This window comes from Sander vitreus, chromosome 12 (genome assembly GCF_031162955.1).
Source record: "Sander vitreus isolate 19-12246 chromosome 12, sanVit1, whole genome shotgun sequence".
In the NCBI taxonomy this organism is placed as follows: Eukaryota; Metazoa; Chordata; class Actinopteri; order Perciformes; family Percidae; genus Sander; species Sander vitreus.
The window spans coordinates 26,045,613-26,064,502 of NC_135866.1; the positions used below are offsets into that span (position 1 = coordinate 26,045,613).

Genomic DNA, 18,890 nt, shown 5'->3' on the forward strand with positions numbered 1-18,890 from the left:
ATGGTCTTAGGAAGATGTGAGGCGGCCATTTTGGTTTGTTTTTCAGACACCTTATTTACCTAATTTAAGTGCCAAGAAAGATACATTGGAACTTTTAGAAAACTCTGAGTATAGCAGTCATGAATGAATATAAATAAGAGACTGGCCTATTTTTACGCTTGTAGAGGGGATACTCACTACTTACGTTCTGCTCTCATGCCTGGTGTAGCCAGTTTCATTGATTTCAGGGAAGTGTAGTGTTGCAGCATCCACTCCGCGAACGCTCCGCATACTTTACCTGTTCAATGCAGTGTTGGGGAGTAACGGAATACAAATTATGAGTAACTGTATTCCATTACAGTTACAATTTAAATAGTTGGTATTTAGAATACAGTTACATTGTTGAAATCAATGGATTACATGACGATACTTCTCTGTTTCACGAGTTTATTCACTCTCGCAACTTCTCTCTGCATTTCCCAGAAGCCCCAATATGAAAAAGAAAAAAATAGCTATTTGCGTGATCACTGATAGAGGTAAAGATGGAGACGGAACCGGCACACCATGCCAGGGCAGGAATGCGTTTCTATCTTGGAAATTCAAACAGCATTTCACATTTAAGAAAGAGAAGAGAGAACGAAATATAACTGTGCACTGCAGTGCAACTTTTGCTTGCCAGCAACCAACTTCCTTTCACGGTCCAAATTACGTAGTTTTACTGGTCACCTTGCTATTTTATAGTTGACGTGCAACTTTACCTTCTCCTACATGCTGATTTACTAGCCCCAGAGCCGTTGAAAGACTAGCCCCGTTTGACATGTTAGCTAACGTTAGCTAAAATTAGCTCATGGTAGCTTAGACTGCGGTTAGATGTTTGTAGTATGCAGTTCGGCACTACAAATATAAAAATCTATCTGCTTGTTTAGGTACACATTCAGCCAGTTGGAACAGAAAAACACACCAGAATAGGCCTGTTTAGTAAGCTGTATGTGATGGCCGCATATCTACTTATAAAATACAATTCAATGTGGAAGTAATCCAAGTATTCAGAATAGTTACTCAGATTGAGTAATGTAACGGAATACGTTACAAATTACATTTTTGGGCATGTATTCTGTACTCTGTAACAGAATACGTTTTGAAAGTATCCTTCCCAACACTGGTTCAATGTAACCTGCTGTTATGATATCACTTTGAGTAGTTAGCTAAAAGGACTGATGCTGACACCAGACATGAGGGGGGGCGTGTTTGTGTGATGCTGACCACCCAGATTTGCAGGTGTGCAAGAGATTGATTGAGGAAATGGTTCTGTCGCGAAGAGCCTCAAGCGGACAACTGCACACCAGACATTTCTAGACGGAGAACACTACTGAAAACAAAGATGCTGAAAGACTTTTTTTTAATTTAACACAACACAATCTTTTGCAAATACACCTTTTAAAACCTGAACTACATCAACAAGGAAGAGCGGGACTGGTCCAGCAAAGACGCCAACGGAGCATGTGGGAAGCTACAGCGTGGTCACTGAAGCAGCAGACATCTTCAGACACTAAACCATGCTGTGTCTGGGTGAGTCAGTTTAACACAGCACAACCCCCTCTAGAGGTAGGAAAGACATACACTTATCCAGGCAAATTTAGTCTCATTCTCACGTTAGACGCAACCCGTAGGGAAAAGGAGAGAGGGGGATTAACGTTGCAATATAGGTTAACCTTTAGCAGCTGTGTGTCTTTGTAATATGAGCCCTGGTTAGCTCAGCTTTGCAACACCTGCCCATAACTTTGATATGACAGTAATGCTGCATAAGCAGAATTTGATTGTTGTAGCTGTTGGGTAATTTAATCTATAACAACGCATCATAGTGTATCTCTTAATCACATTTTGTATTGGAAATTTAGACCCCAAATTGTGCGGAGAGCTGCAGTAGGTAGAAAGCAAATACAGTACAGTGAGACCTCTCCCTGCAGCTGGTGTTTTCTTTGTTCCAGTCATACTGCAGTCAAGATTAGTTAAAAAAAAACTTCCACTTCCTGTCTCTCTATCCTAAGTACTGCATCATCTAGCCTGCCACAGTCAAAAAAATGGCAGGATCTTCCATAAATGTTCAAAATATTCATATGTACGACCTACTTCCTTTTAATGTGCATATGGAACTTCTTCCCCCCATGGGTTCAAAGAAAATCTCCATCCCACATGCTGCTCAGAAGGATGTATCCTGCAGTCAATGTTGCAGGATGTCTCTGTTGTTATGAGCCAGGTTATGTAATTGACAAGATGATAAGAGCCTTGGATTGGTTTTGCACGCTGCAAATGTTTGACTACTACAGAAAATCACCCATCTGCACCAGCCCACAACTCCAAAAGTCTGCAGCGAGGCTCAAAAATCAGGACACACATGTCACATCACAGGTTCTAGCTGCTCTTCACTGGTTGCATGTCAACTTTAGAAACATTTTAGGTTTGATCATGAGGCTTAACACTTAATCAGAGCAGGGACTGTTGACCAACTGTTTAAATGAAGAAAATCATATGGATTTATCTTTGAGGACCATTGTTCAATGATCCTGGACCAATATCTGATTCATGAATTTTCTTGTCTGTATGCAAAAGTGCAGCATAACAGGAGCATCTGGGAGTGGCGAAACAACATTTTAAAAGGGCATTACTGTAATAGCAGCATGAGAAAAATAATAATTCGACTGGTTCTTTTGTTTAACCTTTTAAATCAGAAACCTTTATAGAAAACCAGCTCTGACGTAAAGAAAGCATCCAAGGTGTTCAAATTAAAAATATATAAAAATAAATGAACTTGCCCATCATCCAGTGTGCAGCTCCCTCTGCAGCAATGGAGAGCCCTTCCTGCTTCCTACGCAGGAAAAGTTGATCACAGCCTACTAAAGACCTTCTGGCAAGGACCTACAGCAGACTCTGGTAATATTCCTCTGAATCCATGAATAGATATATTCCAGCATATTGTGTTAAAAGCTGCAAGGTTTTCTGTAGAATTAGTTTACTTGTTCTTCCATATTTTTTTTTGTCATCAACAAATCCAATGTGCAGACTAAACCAACCATGAATGTATCTACTAACATCATTGTGTATCAAAGCCTGATAAATCTCATTCCTCTGTAGAGCTCCATTGTTGTAGCTCCAAAAAACTGTAAAACCACATCAATGAGTCACACTGTTGCAATGGGTGACATGTTCCTTCATTACGAGGAACACACAAACTGTAGTTTATTTTGACTCAATCCCACATACACCGTCCTGCTGCGCCAAATACTCACTAGAGCACCAAATGTGGATTAATCCGCCACTGAAAAAAGTCCCTGACAGATGCATTATTTGTTCCTGTATGAGTAACGTTTACTGAAACTACAGTGCCCAGTGAAATTACTGAGCATTTGTTAACTACTTCTCAGTTTATTCCAGACTTTCCTCTCACCGCTCAATCTATTCCTTTCTGTTTCCTCTTTGCCCCATCCTTTTCCTTCCTTCTCTCCTGGGTTGACAGTGTGGAAAGTTAATAAATCTAATGTATTTGAAAAATGGAATTTTAAAGTATGATTTTAAAGTAGGAACCGATAGACTGAGAACAACAGACAGGGCAGGGAAGTCAGAAGATATTGAGAGATTTACACATTGTTGGTTTTGGTCTTTTCATGAGATTTGTTGACAATAATAAGAATATATAGAACTACACCAGCCTTGTTCTTTAATGTAACACATCAGCTTGGCAGGAGAGTACATGCTCCACTGTCGGTTGCTGCAACCAACCGGGAATCCAAAACATAGTCATGTCCTATCACAGAATTTCACCTTTTATCATTTTTGCTTTTCATCAACTTTGATGATGCTGAACTTTATGAACATGTTTACGTAACATGTTCAGTCGATCTCTTTGCTGACCATAAAAGCCCCACAAGCTTCCTCTGGTCTCACTTTAAATTCTGAGTTTTATAACCTTGTTTGTACTTCATTCCTCTTCCTTTCTTCTGCCTCTGACATTTAGCCTCTAGTCTACATGCACGTGTTGTAAATCAGACATTCTGCTTTGTGAACCTGGACAGATAGCACTGTGTTTTATGGAGTGTGTGCGTGTGTGTGCATGTGTGTGTGTGTGTGTGTGTGTGTGTGTGCGTGTGTGTGTGTGTGTGTGTGTGTGTGTGTGTGTGTGGTCTTCATGCTTTCAGACATTTAGACCAAGTGGTTTGAAGACAGTTATACAGAACACACACATTCAGCTTGGTGAGACTGTTTGAGTATGCAGTTGATGTGAATGGGCGCCTTTCTTCTGTATCCTGCTAGGTGGTCACTTACCACATACACACACACACACACACACACACACACACACACACACACACACACACACACACACATACACACACACCGGACACACAGACACAGACACACACACACACACACACACACACACACACACACACACACACACACACACACACACACACACACACACACACACCACCACCACCACCACCACCACATAAACATGAAGGTTATATAACTTTTGATGTCATCTCCAGAGGATCCAATCAGCTTTACTGGAACCTTTTGCTCTAAGTCATGCATTTTGTAGTCAACTTGTTGTTTATGTTGTTCATATATTTTGTCTTTTTTCAGTTTGAAACCTTTTCTTTTCTATAGTCTAATAATATCCTACTTCATTTGAACTGTGTTGTATTATTTGCAGCTGCTGCAAATACATAGTGCAGGTTAGATTGTACCATTAAAATAAGATAAGGAGCCAGGAATTATTTTGAAAGTAAAATTTCCCTTGAAAGTTTGTGAACATGCCAGGTTGAGTTTTCTGGAGAGTCCATTAGCAACCACGTGTCAGACGCTGCCAGACTGGAGCAGAGGGCTTATAAACTAGCTATTAACTATCTATGTGTTCACCTGCTTTGAAAATGTGTTATTGTTATAAGTGTGTTGATAATTGTAGTGTATACTCATTCTGTTTTGAGTGGATATGGGCTGATCCGATCTGGAGAGAGCTGGGCTGTGCCTAACAAACCAGACTGGAATGGAAAAGGCTCTCTGCTCGCTGTGATAAAGTCTTATCAAACACCAGTAAATGATTTTATAGAAATCTATATGCGACTCTCTAACATGTAGAAGGTCTCTGTGTCCTGAGCATTCCCAGTCGGAGGTTCACCAGCATCTGGCTGGGGCTTGTTTTCCATCCTGGGATCCTTCCAGTGGCTCCACTGCTTCCAGGAAAACTAAATCAACCCAAGAACTAATGTCCACAGCAGGCTGGACATGCACAGGACAGATTTAGGAGAAAGTAAGAAAAAAAAAGTAGGGGAAAAGACCAGAGCTTGTTCACCTTAATCTTTTTGAAATATTTTATTATAAATTAACAAAACAAAAAGGTAAAGCAGTTAAAATCAACCTTGTCTTGGGATTTTCTTCAACAAGCAAAACAGTGTGGAGCATGTGCTAGTTTGAAAATGGTTTTAGATGAATGAACTTCAATGGTAGCACCAACTGTACCAGGGTTAGAGCTTCCTTTCCTGTTCCCACCTGTAATAAAACCTTATGATAACAACATTACTGGACAGGAGTTTAGGTTAATATGCAACACGCTAAGCAGACATACAAAAAAAAAAAAAAACATACATTATAGACTTTGACCATATAAAAAAAGGCTGCTGCTTCATTACATACTGAAAATAAAGGCATTACACTGACGTTAGATGCAGCACTTATAGTATGAAGTATCTGTATCTTAAGTCATTATCAGAATCAGTTTTTACACTCTGGAATTAAACATACTGTATATTAGACAGTCTTTAGTCATTAGATCTGATCTGATCTGATTAGTCTGATTTTAGTCACATTGCAGTCTGCATGGAGTGCTGCTCGGGTGTGTCGAGAGTGTCCCTCTGGTGCTCTTCAGTTTGGGGATCCTATTAGTTTTAAAAGGTTGAAGGAAACTGAGGGACTCAAGAGGGTAAAGTTTAAAATACCAACGCGTTTCAGCCATTAAGGCTTTCATCAGGGCAAGTAAAAATTGGTCACCTTTGAGCTGTATCTTATAGCTCATTGGCAAATGATCACATGGTCAATATGCAAAGGTAAAAAGTCACATGATTGGTAAAGTCTGGGTTTACCTGACAATCTGTTTCTGACTTGGCACTATTACAGTATCTTATTGAACATAGGTTATGGAAAGCTGTTGATTTTTTTAGTGGCATAAGCCTTTATGGCACATGTCGTGAATCGAATGATTAATGAATTAACTTAACACAACAGCAAAATGAGTTCATGGCTGTCTTAAAGGGACTGTACTTGACATTCAGCACATTAATATAGCAGTAAACAACTATTTTCTATGTAAAGATATAGTGGAGTAATGGTGACCTGAGCAGAGGAGCAAATGAAGTCACACTCCCTCTGTGTGTTTAAATCTGAGTTTCGTATCTGTACGTGCATGTTAGTGCATGTGGCTGTAAAAAAAACAACAGTTATTTCATGTATTGGGGAACTGTTGTGTGGAGACAATCCCAGCCCGCTGTTTTTTTCAGCATTTCGGGTACAGCCCCTTGAAAGGGAACTCCACACTTAACTGTTGCACTGCCATAAAGTTAGGGGATTCACAAGAGACAGATTTAAAATATTGTCAAAATTTATGGAGAAGAATCCAGGATGATTCATGCCTCCTCCATCGTCCATTAATTCCTGACAATGGACACCTTGTCGGGCATTAACCTTTACGTATTCCACATATTTTATGCACCACATTGGCTGCTGCTGTGTAAGAACGCTGTTGACCACGGAGGGAGGAGGTCAGGGTGGATGGGGGGGGGTCATAAAACACAGCACTTTGAAGCCAGGTAGCAGAGTTCACTTCCCGGCGAAAACAAAAGACTTCCACCCAGGAAACGCACGATCGTTCCTCGGGAGTGTTTAAATCCAAACCACAATCTCAATTTCGTAGTATATCATACAAATTGATGTGCATACATTTTCGTACAATATCTTACGAAACCGTTCATGAGAATGCGTTGTCCACAGTGATTTCTAAATCACAATCTGAACATGCAGATGGACAGGTATACATCGTTTTTAATTCAGAGGAATTTTTGGAAAGAAATATGTGAATACATGTATTTATATTCTTTCATTTAACCCTTCTTTTTGGTTTTCTCCCAAATGTGAATATGTTGCTGCTTGATACTGACTTTTGTGTGTGTGACAAAGCAGCAGCTGAGGTCAATATAATAACACATTCAGTTAGACTGATCCACAGTCATTCAGATACAAAACATTGATGAAATATCTGTTCAGTTATTATCTTATTTCTTCTGTCCTCAGCTTAGTTTGGACCTCTTGCTGGATATGCTAAATTGCTGTTCAATCTTCCAACTACTGTACGTGTCCGATCGTTGTTCTAATAAGCGAAGACGACATCATACGTCATCTGATGTCCATTGTCCCATGCGTACAGTTTCTTATCTAGTGGGCAGTAAGCCAGCTGAGAGGTGTGTGCGTGCATGTTCGTGAACGCCAGACTCGGCACAGTGTGTGTGAGCGTGTGCGTGTCAAAGGCGTATGTCACATTAGCGTAGCGATCCTCCATACTGTTCACTGCATAAAGCACGCCGCAAACCAGGAAGCTGTTTCCATAGCGCCCGCGGCGAAGACCTGTGCGGAAGCTCTGTATTGGCTGCAGGTCTCGGGGGCGCAGGTGGATGAGCAGGATTACTTCCTGGTGGAAACCCTCTGTGTCCAGAGCGGGGTAGAGCAACCACAGGCCAGACTCATCAACAGCAAACTCCACCTGGAAAATAAAACATGCTGTAATTTACAGAGGACCAACTATTGAAAAGTAAATATTAGTGCTGTCAGTTAAACGCGTTATTAACGGCGTTAACGCAAACCCATTTTAATGGCGTCAATTTTTTTATCGCGAGATTAACGTTCTTTTTGGCCTAACAAACTTTGTAGTTTTTTTCACATGCTGTTGCAACAACTAGTAACGTTAGAAAAACACCACACCAGATCTAGCTAGACCGGAAACAAAACAACAGGCACGCCGCACACACTGTTTGGGATGGCGAGCCGGCCAAAGAGTAGTAGGCTAACGTTACGTTTTGAGTGGATGGCGAGCGCGAGACGCTGAAATGGATGCCAATAAGATTCTGAGTGGAAAGTTTACTTTTAAAAAGTTGCCAAATGGTTCCATTGACAAGACCAAAGTGATGTGTGTGTTTTGACGTTGTGAACTGAGCTCTCATCGCAGCACGTCCAGTCTGAAATACCACTTGATGGCCGAGCACACAGCTGATGTGAATTCTCCGCCCCCGCGTCAAAGCCAGGCGACAAAAGCACAAAGCAAGCCGATCCACTTTTCCATGTTGATAAGAGCATTAAAATGAGAAAAAATAATTGGACAAAAAGAAATCTAGAGACATTTAGAATAGATAAAAATATGTGATTAATTGCGATTAATTGCGAGTTAACTATGACATTAATGCGATTAATCGCGATCAAATATTTTAATCGTTTGACAGCACTAGTAAATATGTAAAAGAATTGCCTTTACGGCTATAATCAGTACTTTTAGATTAACAATGGATCATGTAACTACTTGTATGTGTTAGGTGTTGCTGGTAGAGATGAACCAAGAAATCAAGTAATTATCCCCTGACTTTCTCAGGCATGTGATTGGCAAAGGACAAAAAAGCAGGAAAATAATAAGAGTGAAAATAGAAATAAGAGAAGAGAAATAAGAGTACAGAGCATGACATGACAGAGCATTCGGTTATCTTTTTTATGGAAGTTTTTTAAATATACCTATATAGCAATGTATGGATATGGGATATGACTTTAGCACTTAATTATTAAAAAATGCTGCAGTAAAAAAAACTTGAAAATCATCACAGATGTTCTTGAGGACCTGTTGTAAAAGAATATTGGGGTTTGCTGAAAGCAATTTTTTTTAAATCGGCCTTTGAAGAAATGAATGGGGTATTGATATGATTTTAACATATAATCAGTAAAAATGCTGCATTGAAGGTACAATAAAGTAATGACAGATGTATGTATTTCAACATGGGAAATTAAGAAAGAAAACTTAGAAACGTTCCCGTTTTAAACAACCTTCACGGCCAGCCGTGTATAGATTTCAGGGTTTACGTAGCACCTGTGTGCACCATGATGTTCCTGTCAGCTCCCACACAATCCATTTTAAAGTGGAGATGTTTCTGAAGTGTAGATGGCGTGACCGTGGCTCTAAAAGCGTTGGACAGAAATCCGATTCGCCCAAAAGAAAACAAGGTAAACAAGGCGCCCCTCAAAACCTGTTCATACTTTTTTCCCCTCACCGCACAACTGTGTTGTTAGCTGGCGGCTAACTGCTTGTTACTGGGAAGTACAAGCACAGCACGGCAAAACACGAACACGCACGCTCTATATATATATATATTTCATTGTTCAGCATAGGCCATTTCGGTAGGCATTAAATATATGACAATAGAATAAAAAATAACTTTGTTTAACTTTTTTCTACTGCACTTTGTAGGCGGGAGGTTTTTAATCACTTTAAGTCCAACATGGCGGAGGCGTAGCTCTGCTGCTGTGCGCTGGTGTTGCAATGGAACGACTAATTAGCTTTCACTTCATATCAATGTAAGTTATTTGTCCAAACTGCAACTCTGTATTTAACGCACAAACATGAGAGTGGCATTGATCTTCTCATCTCACGCTCTGAAACAAAACACATAAATGTAATTCCCAGAATATTGAACAATTCCTTTGATGTTTTTTCCCCACACTTTTATCGGGGTAAGGTTACAGTAAAATACAGACATATTTCAGTTGTAATATGAATTGAAATGAACAGGGAACAAAACTACAGCAGTTGTTATTCTCCTCACTATTTGACCTTTTGAACTCTAGTGATTTGTAGTGTTTTTGTTCCCCGGACTGACCCATTATGACCCTTTAAAGTGTCCCGAGTGTATATTCCACGGGTAAATCATCATGCAGTGTTTCTCGTCCAGTATACCATGGGTCTTACTTCAGTTTGTGTCCTGTGAACTTGCTCCTCCAGTAAAGCATCATGTAGTGTTGTCCAGGCAGCTACATATCTGTGTCTCAGGTCATATCTGATGACGTCCCTGCTGAAGGCACGGTTGTAGTAGAAAGCTCCATTAAACACGACGTGGCCTGTTCCAGTGAAACTGTAGGGCAGCTTGTATGAATTACTTGCCTGACCTGAGTAGGAAGAGCACACAGAAAACATATGCAGCTGGTCACAATCCACAGCATGACCTTTAGTATCGATAGAAAATATTTTTTATATTTTACTGGCTCTCTGCACTTAATAAGCAGTACAATGACTTTGACCTCAGGCTAAATGGCTTGGCATGGTGGGAAATACTGTAGATTATGGCTTCATTACCTTCTACACACAGACACAGAAACACACACACACACACACACACACACACACACACACACACACACAGACACACAGACACACAGACAGACTCAAGACAGAAAACTCCTATACCTGATTTGAAGGTGTCCATGTCTCGGAACTCTAGGAGGTTGTTGCCATAGTGACCATTAGTAAGGTAGATGACGTTGCCATGGCCGCGAGCATCTCTCATCCAGGCTCCGTGACTAAGTCCGTAAGAGTTCTGCTGAACCGGTTCAGAGATACTGGCTAATGTGTCCTTACACACTGCTGCAAGAAGGTGACACTGTGAGTCAAGACTCTAAAATGCAATTTTTCACTTATTTTAATGATAAAACTCCTAAAATATGTCTTATATCTACCAGGCTTTTTTGTGGTCTTTGGTTGGTCAGCGGGGTTCTCCGTCCAGCTGAGTCGACTTTTGGGTCCTGGCCGAGACTCTGCTGTGGGAGACGCAGCAGTAGGTGGACTTATATTGGTATCTGAGAGTGAGGTGGTATCCTGATTGGCGTGCCGGGTAGGCTGTATAGTAGTTGTATTTTGTTGGGAAGTCGTCGTCCGTTTGGTTGTTGTTGATTTTGTAGTTAATTTAGTCGTTGGTTTGATGGTGGTGGGAACTGGTTTTGTTGGAGTTGTGGTTTGTTGGGTGGTAGTTGGGGGAGCTGTTGGTTGTTGGGTGGGCGCTGGCCTGCTCAGTGTCATTGATAGGTCCTGGAAGTCTAGTTGGGTGCTAACAGTGGTTGAAGGTCCTGGACTCTTGGTGGGGAAAGTCCTGGTAGGTGGGAGCGGGTCAGAGATCAGTAAGTCCACCGATACATTTGTAGTTAGAGTTGCTGTAAAAGAAGTAAAATGAAGAAGAAAAGACAGTTTTATGCTGAATAAAGTTTTTTCAAACAGTTTTCTCTGCCTGCTATAGTTGTCAGATTTGAACATTGATCATTATTAAGGCTTTTTTGTTTATTTATGTTTTTTCTTTCGTTTTGTTTTTACAGTGAACTGTATTTTTCAGATCGTATTAATAAGTGAGATTGCCAAGTATGGAATGCCATTTTATTACATATTAAATAAATAAATAAATATGCCTGTGAAAAACATTCTAAAATAAATAAACGAGGCTATAAATATAGAAATAAATGTAAATATAAATATATAAATGAGTCTATATAGTTAAATAAATAAATACAATTTTATTTTAAAACGTTTTTTTCAAATGGCTACTTATATTTATTTTCAGGGGACTTTTATTTTATAGTGCCACATTTATTATTTCCCTCTCTTTTTAAACCACGGGATCTTACACACACGGCATCACGCTGCACACAGGGAGCAGAGGAGAGACGGGTGAAGTAAAGATAACGTTGTCTGTACTGTTAACAGGCTCGTGCTGAAGGATTTAGTGTTTGAAATAAGTGCTGGGCAGTGGATCTAATGTATGCCGATGAGAAGAGTAGTTCATGTGGATTTCGTAGTAACTGTATTCTGAAGTTGCTCTAAATAGCCCAATTTAAATAAACCTTAAAGAAAAGAAACTCTAAAGTCTTGCATTTGAGAATGGAATTTGGTAGCCTGGAAATCCAGACCCAAATCCGAAAGGTTAAGGGTCTGGCATCGAGTAATGAAAACGGCCCAATTCGAGGGGCGGCACCAAGCATGCATTTGAAAAATCTCACTGCACGCAATTGGATAACACTACGACCAATCACAACAATACACAGGGTGACGTATCCAGAGCCCCATACGCTTAGCCACCAGCGGCGCTAACTGGTAGATTAAACTATCGTCATCTGTTTAGCTCGCCTCTGGCACGCCTATATCAGATACACCGATGTGATTGGTGCAGCTCGCTACAAGGGCATAGTTAATGAGCATCATTACTCAATGCCAGAGTGACTCGCTGAGCTAATTCAAATTGTGCTCTCGTGAGAACTCTGGATTTCCAGGGTAGGAATTTGGTGTGTATCATCATGAAATCTGGAGAGAGCCTCTGTGGGGGTTTGCTCTTGCTCATAGTATATCAACTCACACATTGGCACTTTTTGCACTTTTATGACTTGTGTCCTATTTTGTCTTTGTAAGAATGTTCTGTCTGTCTGTAAGTTTGTGTCGTATTGCTGTTGTGTCTAGACCAGGTCTCTCTTAAGAATGAGAACCAGTTTTTCAGTGAGAATACCTGTATAAGTAAAGGTTGAATAAAAATAAAATGGAAAACCTTGATAGTCAATATGATCAGCAATTGGCACAACATTACAGTGAAATATGATGTATCATCCATTAATGAATGTGTACAAGTTAATAATCATCAGGAGCAAACTGTCTATAAAAAACATCAATCCTGACAGGTTAGGAGACGAATACTTCAGGTTGTTGCCATCAAGTCGTAACATTTTTTCGACATAATGTGACATAAAAGCATTACAGTAATAAGGGTATGTTAGACTTACTATGTTTTCCTTTCCCTTCCTCGTCCTCCTCTTTGTAGCTCTCCTCTGCCTTGTAGAAGGTCACACCCCTGATGACCATGCTGTTCTTGTCTTTGATTGGCTGCTTTGGCTCTGTCTGGTCTTTGATTGGCTTTTGAGTTCCTGTCTTATTCCTGGTTGGCGGTTGTTGTTCCAGACCATCATGCTGTTCGTTCTTCTTCAGCGGACCTTCAGGATTCTTCTGTGACAGAACAAGCACATTTCTGTATACTTTAGAAAGAATATGTGATTTTTAGTTGACAAAATATTTTGTTTTGACAACAGATAATACGTAGGAGTCTGTGTTTGCTTCTGGCATGTTGCACGCAGATTTTCAGACAGGTGATACCTGTTTGTTGCCGTAGGCAGCTGCTCCACTTTTCTGTCCTGCACGCTCCAAATCATTCACTTTCTTTTTTTTCTGCTGAGCCTTCTTCTCTTTCTCTTTTGCTCTTTCCTTCACACGTTCTTTCTCTCTTGCTTTCTCAGTAAAATTACGGGCAAAAGCCTGAAGTGCACACACATGATGACAGTACATTAACAGTCCATCCTAAGCAGGATTCACAATGGCATACTCAATGGTAAACTAAAGAATATACCAGAGTGGTGACAAATGAAAATAATAACCTTTCAAATCAGTTAGTTGTCTGTACATACATGGGTAATACATGCTAAGAGCTAATTCTGCATATTTTGAATGATGTTAGCTGCCAAAATGTAAACAAATACAGGCTAAAAAAAGGGGTGCAGTTGTCTCGATTTTGTCATAGAAAATATGCTCTTGATAAGACACTAGTACTAGACACATGGCAGATATACATTTTTGTGTTTGAAAACATGTATTGTAAAACACCACAGTAGTTGCCCAGGCTTCTCTAAAGTACACTGATTTACTACATCATTTCAAGAAATGTCATATTGTCATATTAATCTATGAAAGGAGCACCTTTTTTGCTGAAATGCAATTTTTAGGCTGGCTGCAACCATACTAATTATAGCTATTAGATGTTTTTTTTTATCCTGACAATGAAAATGAATGGTATGCAAGTGATTAAAGCTACAGTCTTTGGCTAAAGAAAGCCTGAAAACCTCCATTCACTATGTACCACCCTTTGGCATTCTTCCTTGTGGAAAGCAGATTTTTTTCTGTGAGTTTGGAGTTACATTCACTCCATGCAAAACATTATATATAAAACCCAGAGTCGTACTAATATGGATAGCAGATTAGTGTCCTGTGCATGTAGCTATGTGTGCTCACCTTCTCCACGTTGTCCACCCTGGTCAGCAGCTTGGTGGTGACAGAGTGGAGCTTTAACAAGTCCATTCCGTACAGAGAGCCCTCCAACAAGTCAATAATAGTCGCCAGCTAAACAGGCAAAATCACAGAGATGAATGACACAGAAAGATGAAAGGAGGACAGAGAAGGCCAAAAACTTTGATTAGGCCTATGGGAATCATCTTTACCTAAACATCAGACTCTTCATTATTCAAGAAATAATTTGCCCTCAATAGCCAATAGAAAAAAAAGAAGAAAAAAAAGTGACAGTGTGTGTGCGTGTGTTTCTACCTTAATGTCATCTTTGCTGGCGTCTTGTAGTTTTTTAAACCTGTACTCTCCTTCACAGGGGTTGACGGCTGAAGGCGGAGCCATGCACACACACTTCTTGCAGTCTGTTCCTTTGGTAACTGTCTCCACGGTGTAAAAATCCCGGGATGGTGATGCCAGGTCGCTGTCATGGATACGGCTGCAGTCAGAGCGTTTGATTGGTCGAACAATACAGCGACACACACAGTCGGACCCTGACGACACAGTCTTTACTTTGTCGTAATCGCCCAGCAACTGAAAGAGAGGAAGAGTTTGTTTTTTTCTTTCTAAGTATCTTTTTCAACTTACACAGGCTGCTCAGACCAAAGGAAACTTTAAAGAAAAATACACGTTAACTTTTTACTCAACTTTAAAATGAATGTATATTTGATCACTGGTATATATCAAGCAGCAATACTTGAATGAAATAAAAAATAAAAAACAGTTGAGCATGGGTGATGATTTGCAGCTGCAGCAGTGGTGAGCTGCCTGAGAAGAAGATAGCTTCAGGCGTTTACAAACAGGCACTTTTTGGTTTGGAGCACTTACAGTTTGAAGGATATTACATAACCAGCCACAGGATTGATGCAAACTGTTGCCGTGGAGCACACACACAGGCCTGGGTCAGATTTACACGTCATATAGGCCGAACTGACGATTTGTGGGTTTTGGATTGTGTTTAAAGGAAAAATAAAGTAGCGGTAGGCCTAGTTTTGCAAGTAAAACTGCCGTGTCTAATACAGTCACCTAATCTCATTTTCATATTGGAAATGAGAAAGTTAAGGTTTACAGTTAAAAAGCAACATGTGTCCAAAAAGCACAAGTGCTTTGAATTCTCATGTGGTTTTCACTTGATGAATTGGATGGAAAATGTTCCTGAGTTCACTAAGTAACCACTGAGATGTGATCTAACCATGGATCTGACACACAAGGCTGTTGGCAAATGAGATCAAACGAAGTCACGTGGAGAGAGGAAAATTCAACTGGTCTTGGGTTGAAGTTCTGGCAATTCAATAGTTCCCACCATTATCAGGATTATCATTTTTTCTCAGCAAGCAAGGGCCATACAAAACTTCACTTTACTTCAATAACTTTTTTAAACTAATAGGCCTAAGTAAATTGGATAATGCCGAATTAAAGGATGCCTACTTTTAATAAAATACGTAAAATCTTTCTTCTACTAGGCTAGTTTTGAACAATTGATGTTTGCCATTAAAACCACGAGTTTGTGTATGCAGTTTGGCGATGAAGGAAATACGGGCGCACATTACACTGACCTGGCTAATGATATTCTCTTGGTTATCCAGCTCATCTTCCAGAGGCTCAGCGGTGGGCTGCTGAGCTCTCCCCTCCGCAACAGGAGCGTCTCTCCCCGGGGAATGCTGCTCCCCTCCCCGCAGACTGCTCTCCACTTTAGTCGGGGAGGGAGTATCCTTGTCCGGAGTGCCCAGCTCTGCTTCTTCGGTCAACAGCATCTTCTGAAGCGAGGGGTCATCGCTTTTGTCCGCTTCGTGAGCATCAAGACCACTTACAACACAGCATAAAATCAGCAGTGAGAATCCGCGCCACATTTCTCCACACAAGCAGCAGACAATAAAACAGGCAGCTCTGTGAAGAAATAGTCTCAGGTAATTATCAGGTAGTTGTTGCCAAAAATGGCTGAGCAGGTCCAGTCTGACAGCGCTGAAAGAACAAACGAACCACGTATCCAACAGTCCACTGGTTTCTAAATTAAGCCTGACAGGCTAATTTCAAACGCTTCAAAACGACGGTCCACAGGTTTCTAAAGCGTTTTACATCTCCAACGCAATGAATGAATGCTGGTTCAAATTTCGCCTGATATCTAACTTTACACTTCAGTTCTTGTCGATGAAGGCTGTATTTAAAAAGGGACGAAAGGAAAATTAATAAGTTACGAATGTTCACGTATAAAATGCCGGAGACAAAGGAGCTCTATTCGGTTACATGCGACGTGTCGCCGGTGACAGAACTCCACACCGGACCCGGTCCAAACCAAGACTGGCTGAGCTAGTGCCTGAGAGAGAGAGAGAGAGAGAGAGAGAGAGAGAGAGAGAGAGAGAGAGAGAGAGAGACAGACAGACAGACAGACAGACCTAATGGTAAAACCTCTTCAATCTTACCATCCAGCCATGGGACAGTCAACAATCCCTTGAAGTAAGGCAAGGCAGCTTTATTTATATAGCACATTTCAGCAACAAGGCAATTCAAAGTGCTTTACATAAAACAGAGTAGTTACATTTTTTTTTTTAAATCGTTAAAGAGAATAGTTAGAATGAGAGAATAAAAACAGCTAGAGTAAGACAAATACAAGACTAGAAGTTACAGTGCAAAACAATGAACAATTACTTTTTAAAAAAATGGCAGCATCAAACAGAAAAGTCTTCAGCCTTCATTTAAAAGAACTGAGAGTTGCAGTGGGCCTGCAGTTTTCTGGGACTTTGTTCCAGATACTGTAGCCGATGTGGTGCATAATAACTGAACGCTGCTTTTCCATGTTTAGTTCAGACTCTGGGGACAGAAAGCAGACCTGACCCAGATGACATAGTAGACATCTATTACAAGTTGCAAATTAAGCTAATAATAACTACAAAAATCTCAAAAATAACTACAGAGAAGAGTCTACACATTCTCAAAGAAAAAGAAAACAAACAAACAAAATAATAATGGGATGGCGGACAACAGTTTGAGGACAATAATAGATGTCCAAGCCACGTTTTATAAGTCCAAAGTCTGGACCCATAGTTTCTCTATAGTTCTGTAATTTTAATTTACAGACTGAAAAACTTGTGCTGCAGAACTGTGCTGTTTTCTAACAGTTTGGAGTTGCAGTGAATAAACGGAGAAAACCTGCACTTAACCTTTTCACATGCATTTTGTATTCATAGTTGGACCGATATCGTGATGTATCATTATAGGATTATCTAACAATATATTGATTAACGCAGAATGGCTGTATTGGGATATCATTGGGGAGTTTACTTATGTTTCTTTTCTCGCCCAGAATATTCCCTTGGATTAGGGTGGCACCAAGATCTTGGTTGGAGCTGTAACTGTGGTCCTACACTCTGCAATGCCCTGCAGTGTCCGGCTGCGTCCTGCTACGTCCACCCATGCTATGCTGTGCCACGCTACATCCTGTAACGCCCTTCAGTGCCCTGCTATGACATGAACTACTACGACTACCATTTGTAGTCACTGTTCCATTATCTTTGTGACAGACACCGCCTACCAAGAGTCTGGGTCTGCCGAGGTTTCTTCCTAAAAGGGAGTTTTTCCTCGCCACTGTCGCATTAGCCACTGCTAATGCTTGGTCTTGGTGGAATTACTGGAATTGTTGGGGTTTTGTAAATTAGAGAGTGTGGTCTAGACCTACTCTATCTGTAAAGTGTCTCAAAATAACTCTTGTTATGATTTGATACTATAAATAAAATTGAATTGAATTGAATCGTTAGCCATGTATCACGTATCGTATCGTGAGCCTGTGATCCTGTGGTTCATGAACACATAATGACTAAAAACAGCATAAAAACAGCCAGACAGACAATAGCAGTATGGTTACTTTTCTAATTTGGGAACATAACTTTGATAGAATTTGTGATGTTCGAGTAACAGTGTTGCATAGAGCTAAAAAAATATTGTCCTGTTTCCGTGTTAACCAGCAGATGGCCCTAAAAGGGAGGTTGTGAAGAAGACATTCTTTCATTCATTCCACAAGGGTAAATTACATTGTCAATTTTGACCCTTGTGTATGATGTTGTAGTTGGTGAGATGGGAGGACTATACAAACTAATCATCACAATCATCATAAAACTAGTCATCCAAATTCAAAAGAGAGCATATCAATTTCATTATCACCTAGAAGAAAGTGACCCGGACACAATCCATAACAAAGCCATCATCCACAGAGATACTGTAGAGAGATGTCCCCTCAGCCAGCTGGATCTGGGACTCAGAGCCCCCAGACACACACCCCATCAGACTAAACCAAAGTATAAGAAAACAAAAAGAAAATGACTTGACACATTGTAGAGAATCAAACAAAAACCAGAGCAAATTGCAATGCTATTTGACCCTAGACAGAGAATGCCCTGTGGCAGAACACCTGAGCACTGTGAACGATCCAAAACTAAAGCAATCCTTGACTCTGTACACACGCAGTGAGCACAGCCTCGCCATCGAGAGAGGCTGCCACAGGCAGACCTGGCTTCACCCTCTGCACACAACATGAGCTGGAAACAGAGCTGTTTTTTTTTTTTCAACATAACTGATAACAAAAAAAATGTACATACCTGCTGAGTGAAATACAGCAATGTGCGAACACAGCATTTGTGATCTGTTGTGACAAGAAAAGAACATCCAATGGAATAATAACCACCATGAAAACTGTGAATCA

General features: G+C 40.4%; 1 protein-coding gene across 4 annotated transcripts; it reads right to left on the bottom strand.

The window, feature by feature from the left end:
* Nucleotides 1-5,333: 5,333 nt before the first annotated feature.
* On the bottom strand, nt 5,334-18,826 carry olfml2bb (olfactomedin-like 2Bb). 4 transcript variants are annotated; one of them, XM_078264870.1, is made up of 10 exons: nt 18,787-18,826; nt 15,754-16,003; nt 14,459-14,731; nt 14,150-14,257; nt 13,241-13,399; nt 12,874-13,093; nt 10,795-11,265; nt 10,526-10,702; nt 10,031-10,227; nt 5,334-7,789 (listed from the first exon to the last, which is right to left on the bottom strand). In XM_078264870.1, exons 2-10 carry the CDS (start codon nt 15,949-15,951, stop codon nt 7,400-7,402), a joined length of 2,193 nt encoding a protein of 730 aa, XP_078120996.1. In that variant the 5' UTR covers nt 15,952-16,003; nt 18,787-18,826; the 3' UTR covers nt 5,334-7,399. The 4 variants fall into 4 exon arrangements, with proteins under 4 accessions (XP_078120996.1, XP_078120994.1, XP_078120993.1 ...); XM_078264868.1 differs by lacking the exon at nt 18,787-18,826 and having other exon boundaries at nt 12,874-13,090; nt 15,754-16,507; XM_078264867.1 differs by lacking the exon at nt 18,787-18,826 and having other exon boundaries at nt 10,526-10,699; nt 15,754-16,507.
* Nucleotides 18,827-18,890: the final 64 nt, after the last annotated feature.

Bases quoted from the DNA above. Each gene is read 5' to 3' on its own strand.
- olfml2bb (XM_078264866.1), bottom strand. From the start codon at position 16,047: ATGTGGCGCGGATTCTCACTGCTGATTTTATGCTGTGTTGTAAGTGGT. The intron at 13,094-13,240 runs GTATCACCTGTC...GTTCTGTCACAG, and splicing joins CTGCCTACGGCAACAAACAG to AAGAATCCTGAAGGTCCGCT. The intron at 11,266-12,873 runs GTAAGTCTAACA...CTTCTTTTACAG, and splicing joins GGAAGGGAAAGGAAAACATA to CAACTCTAACTACAAATGTA.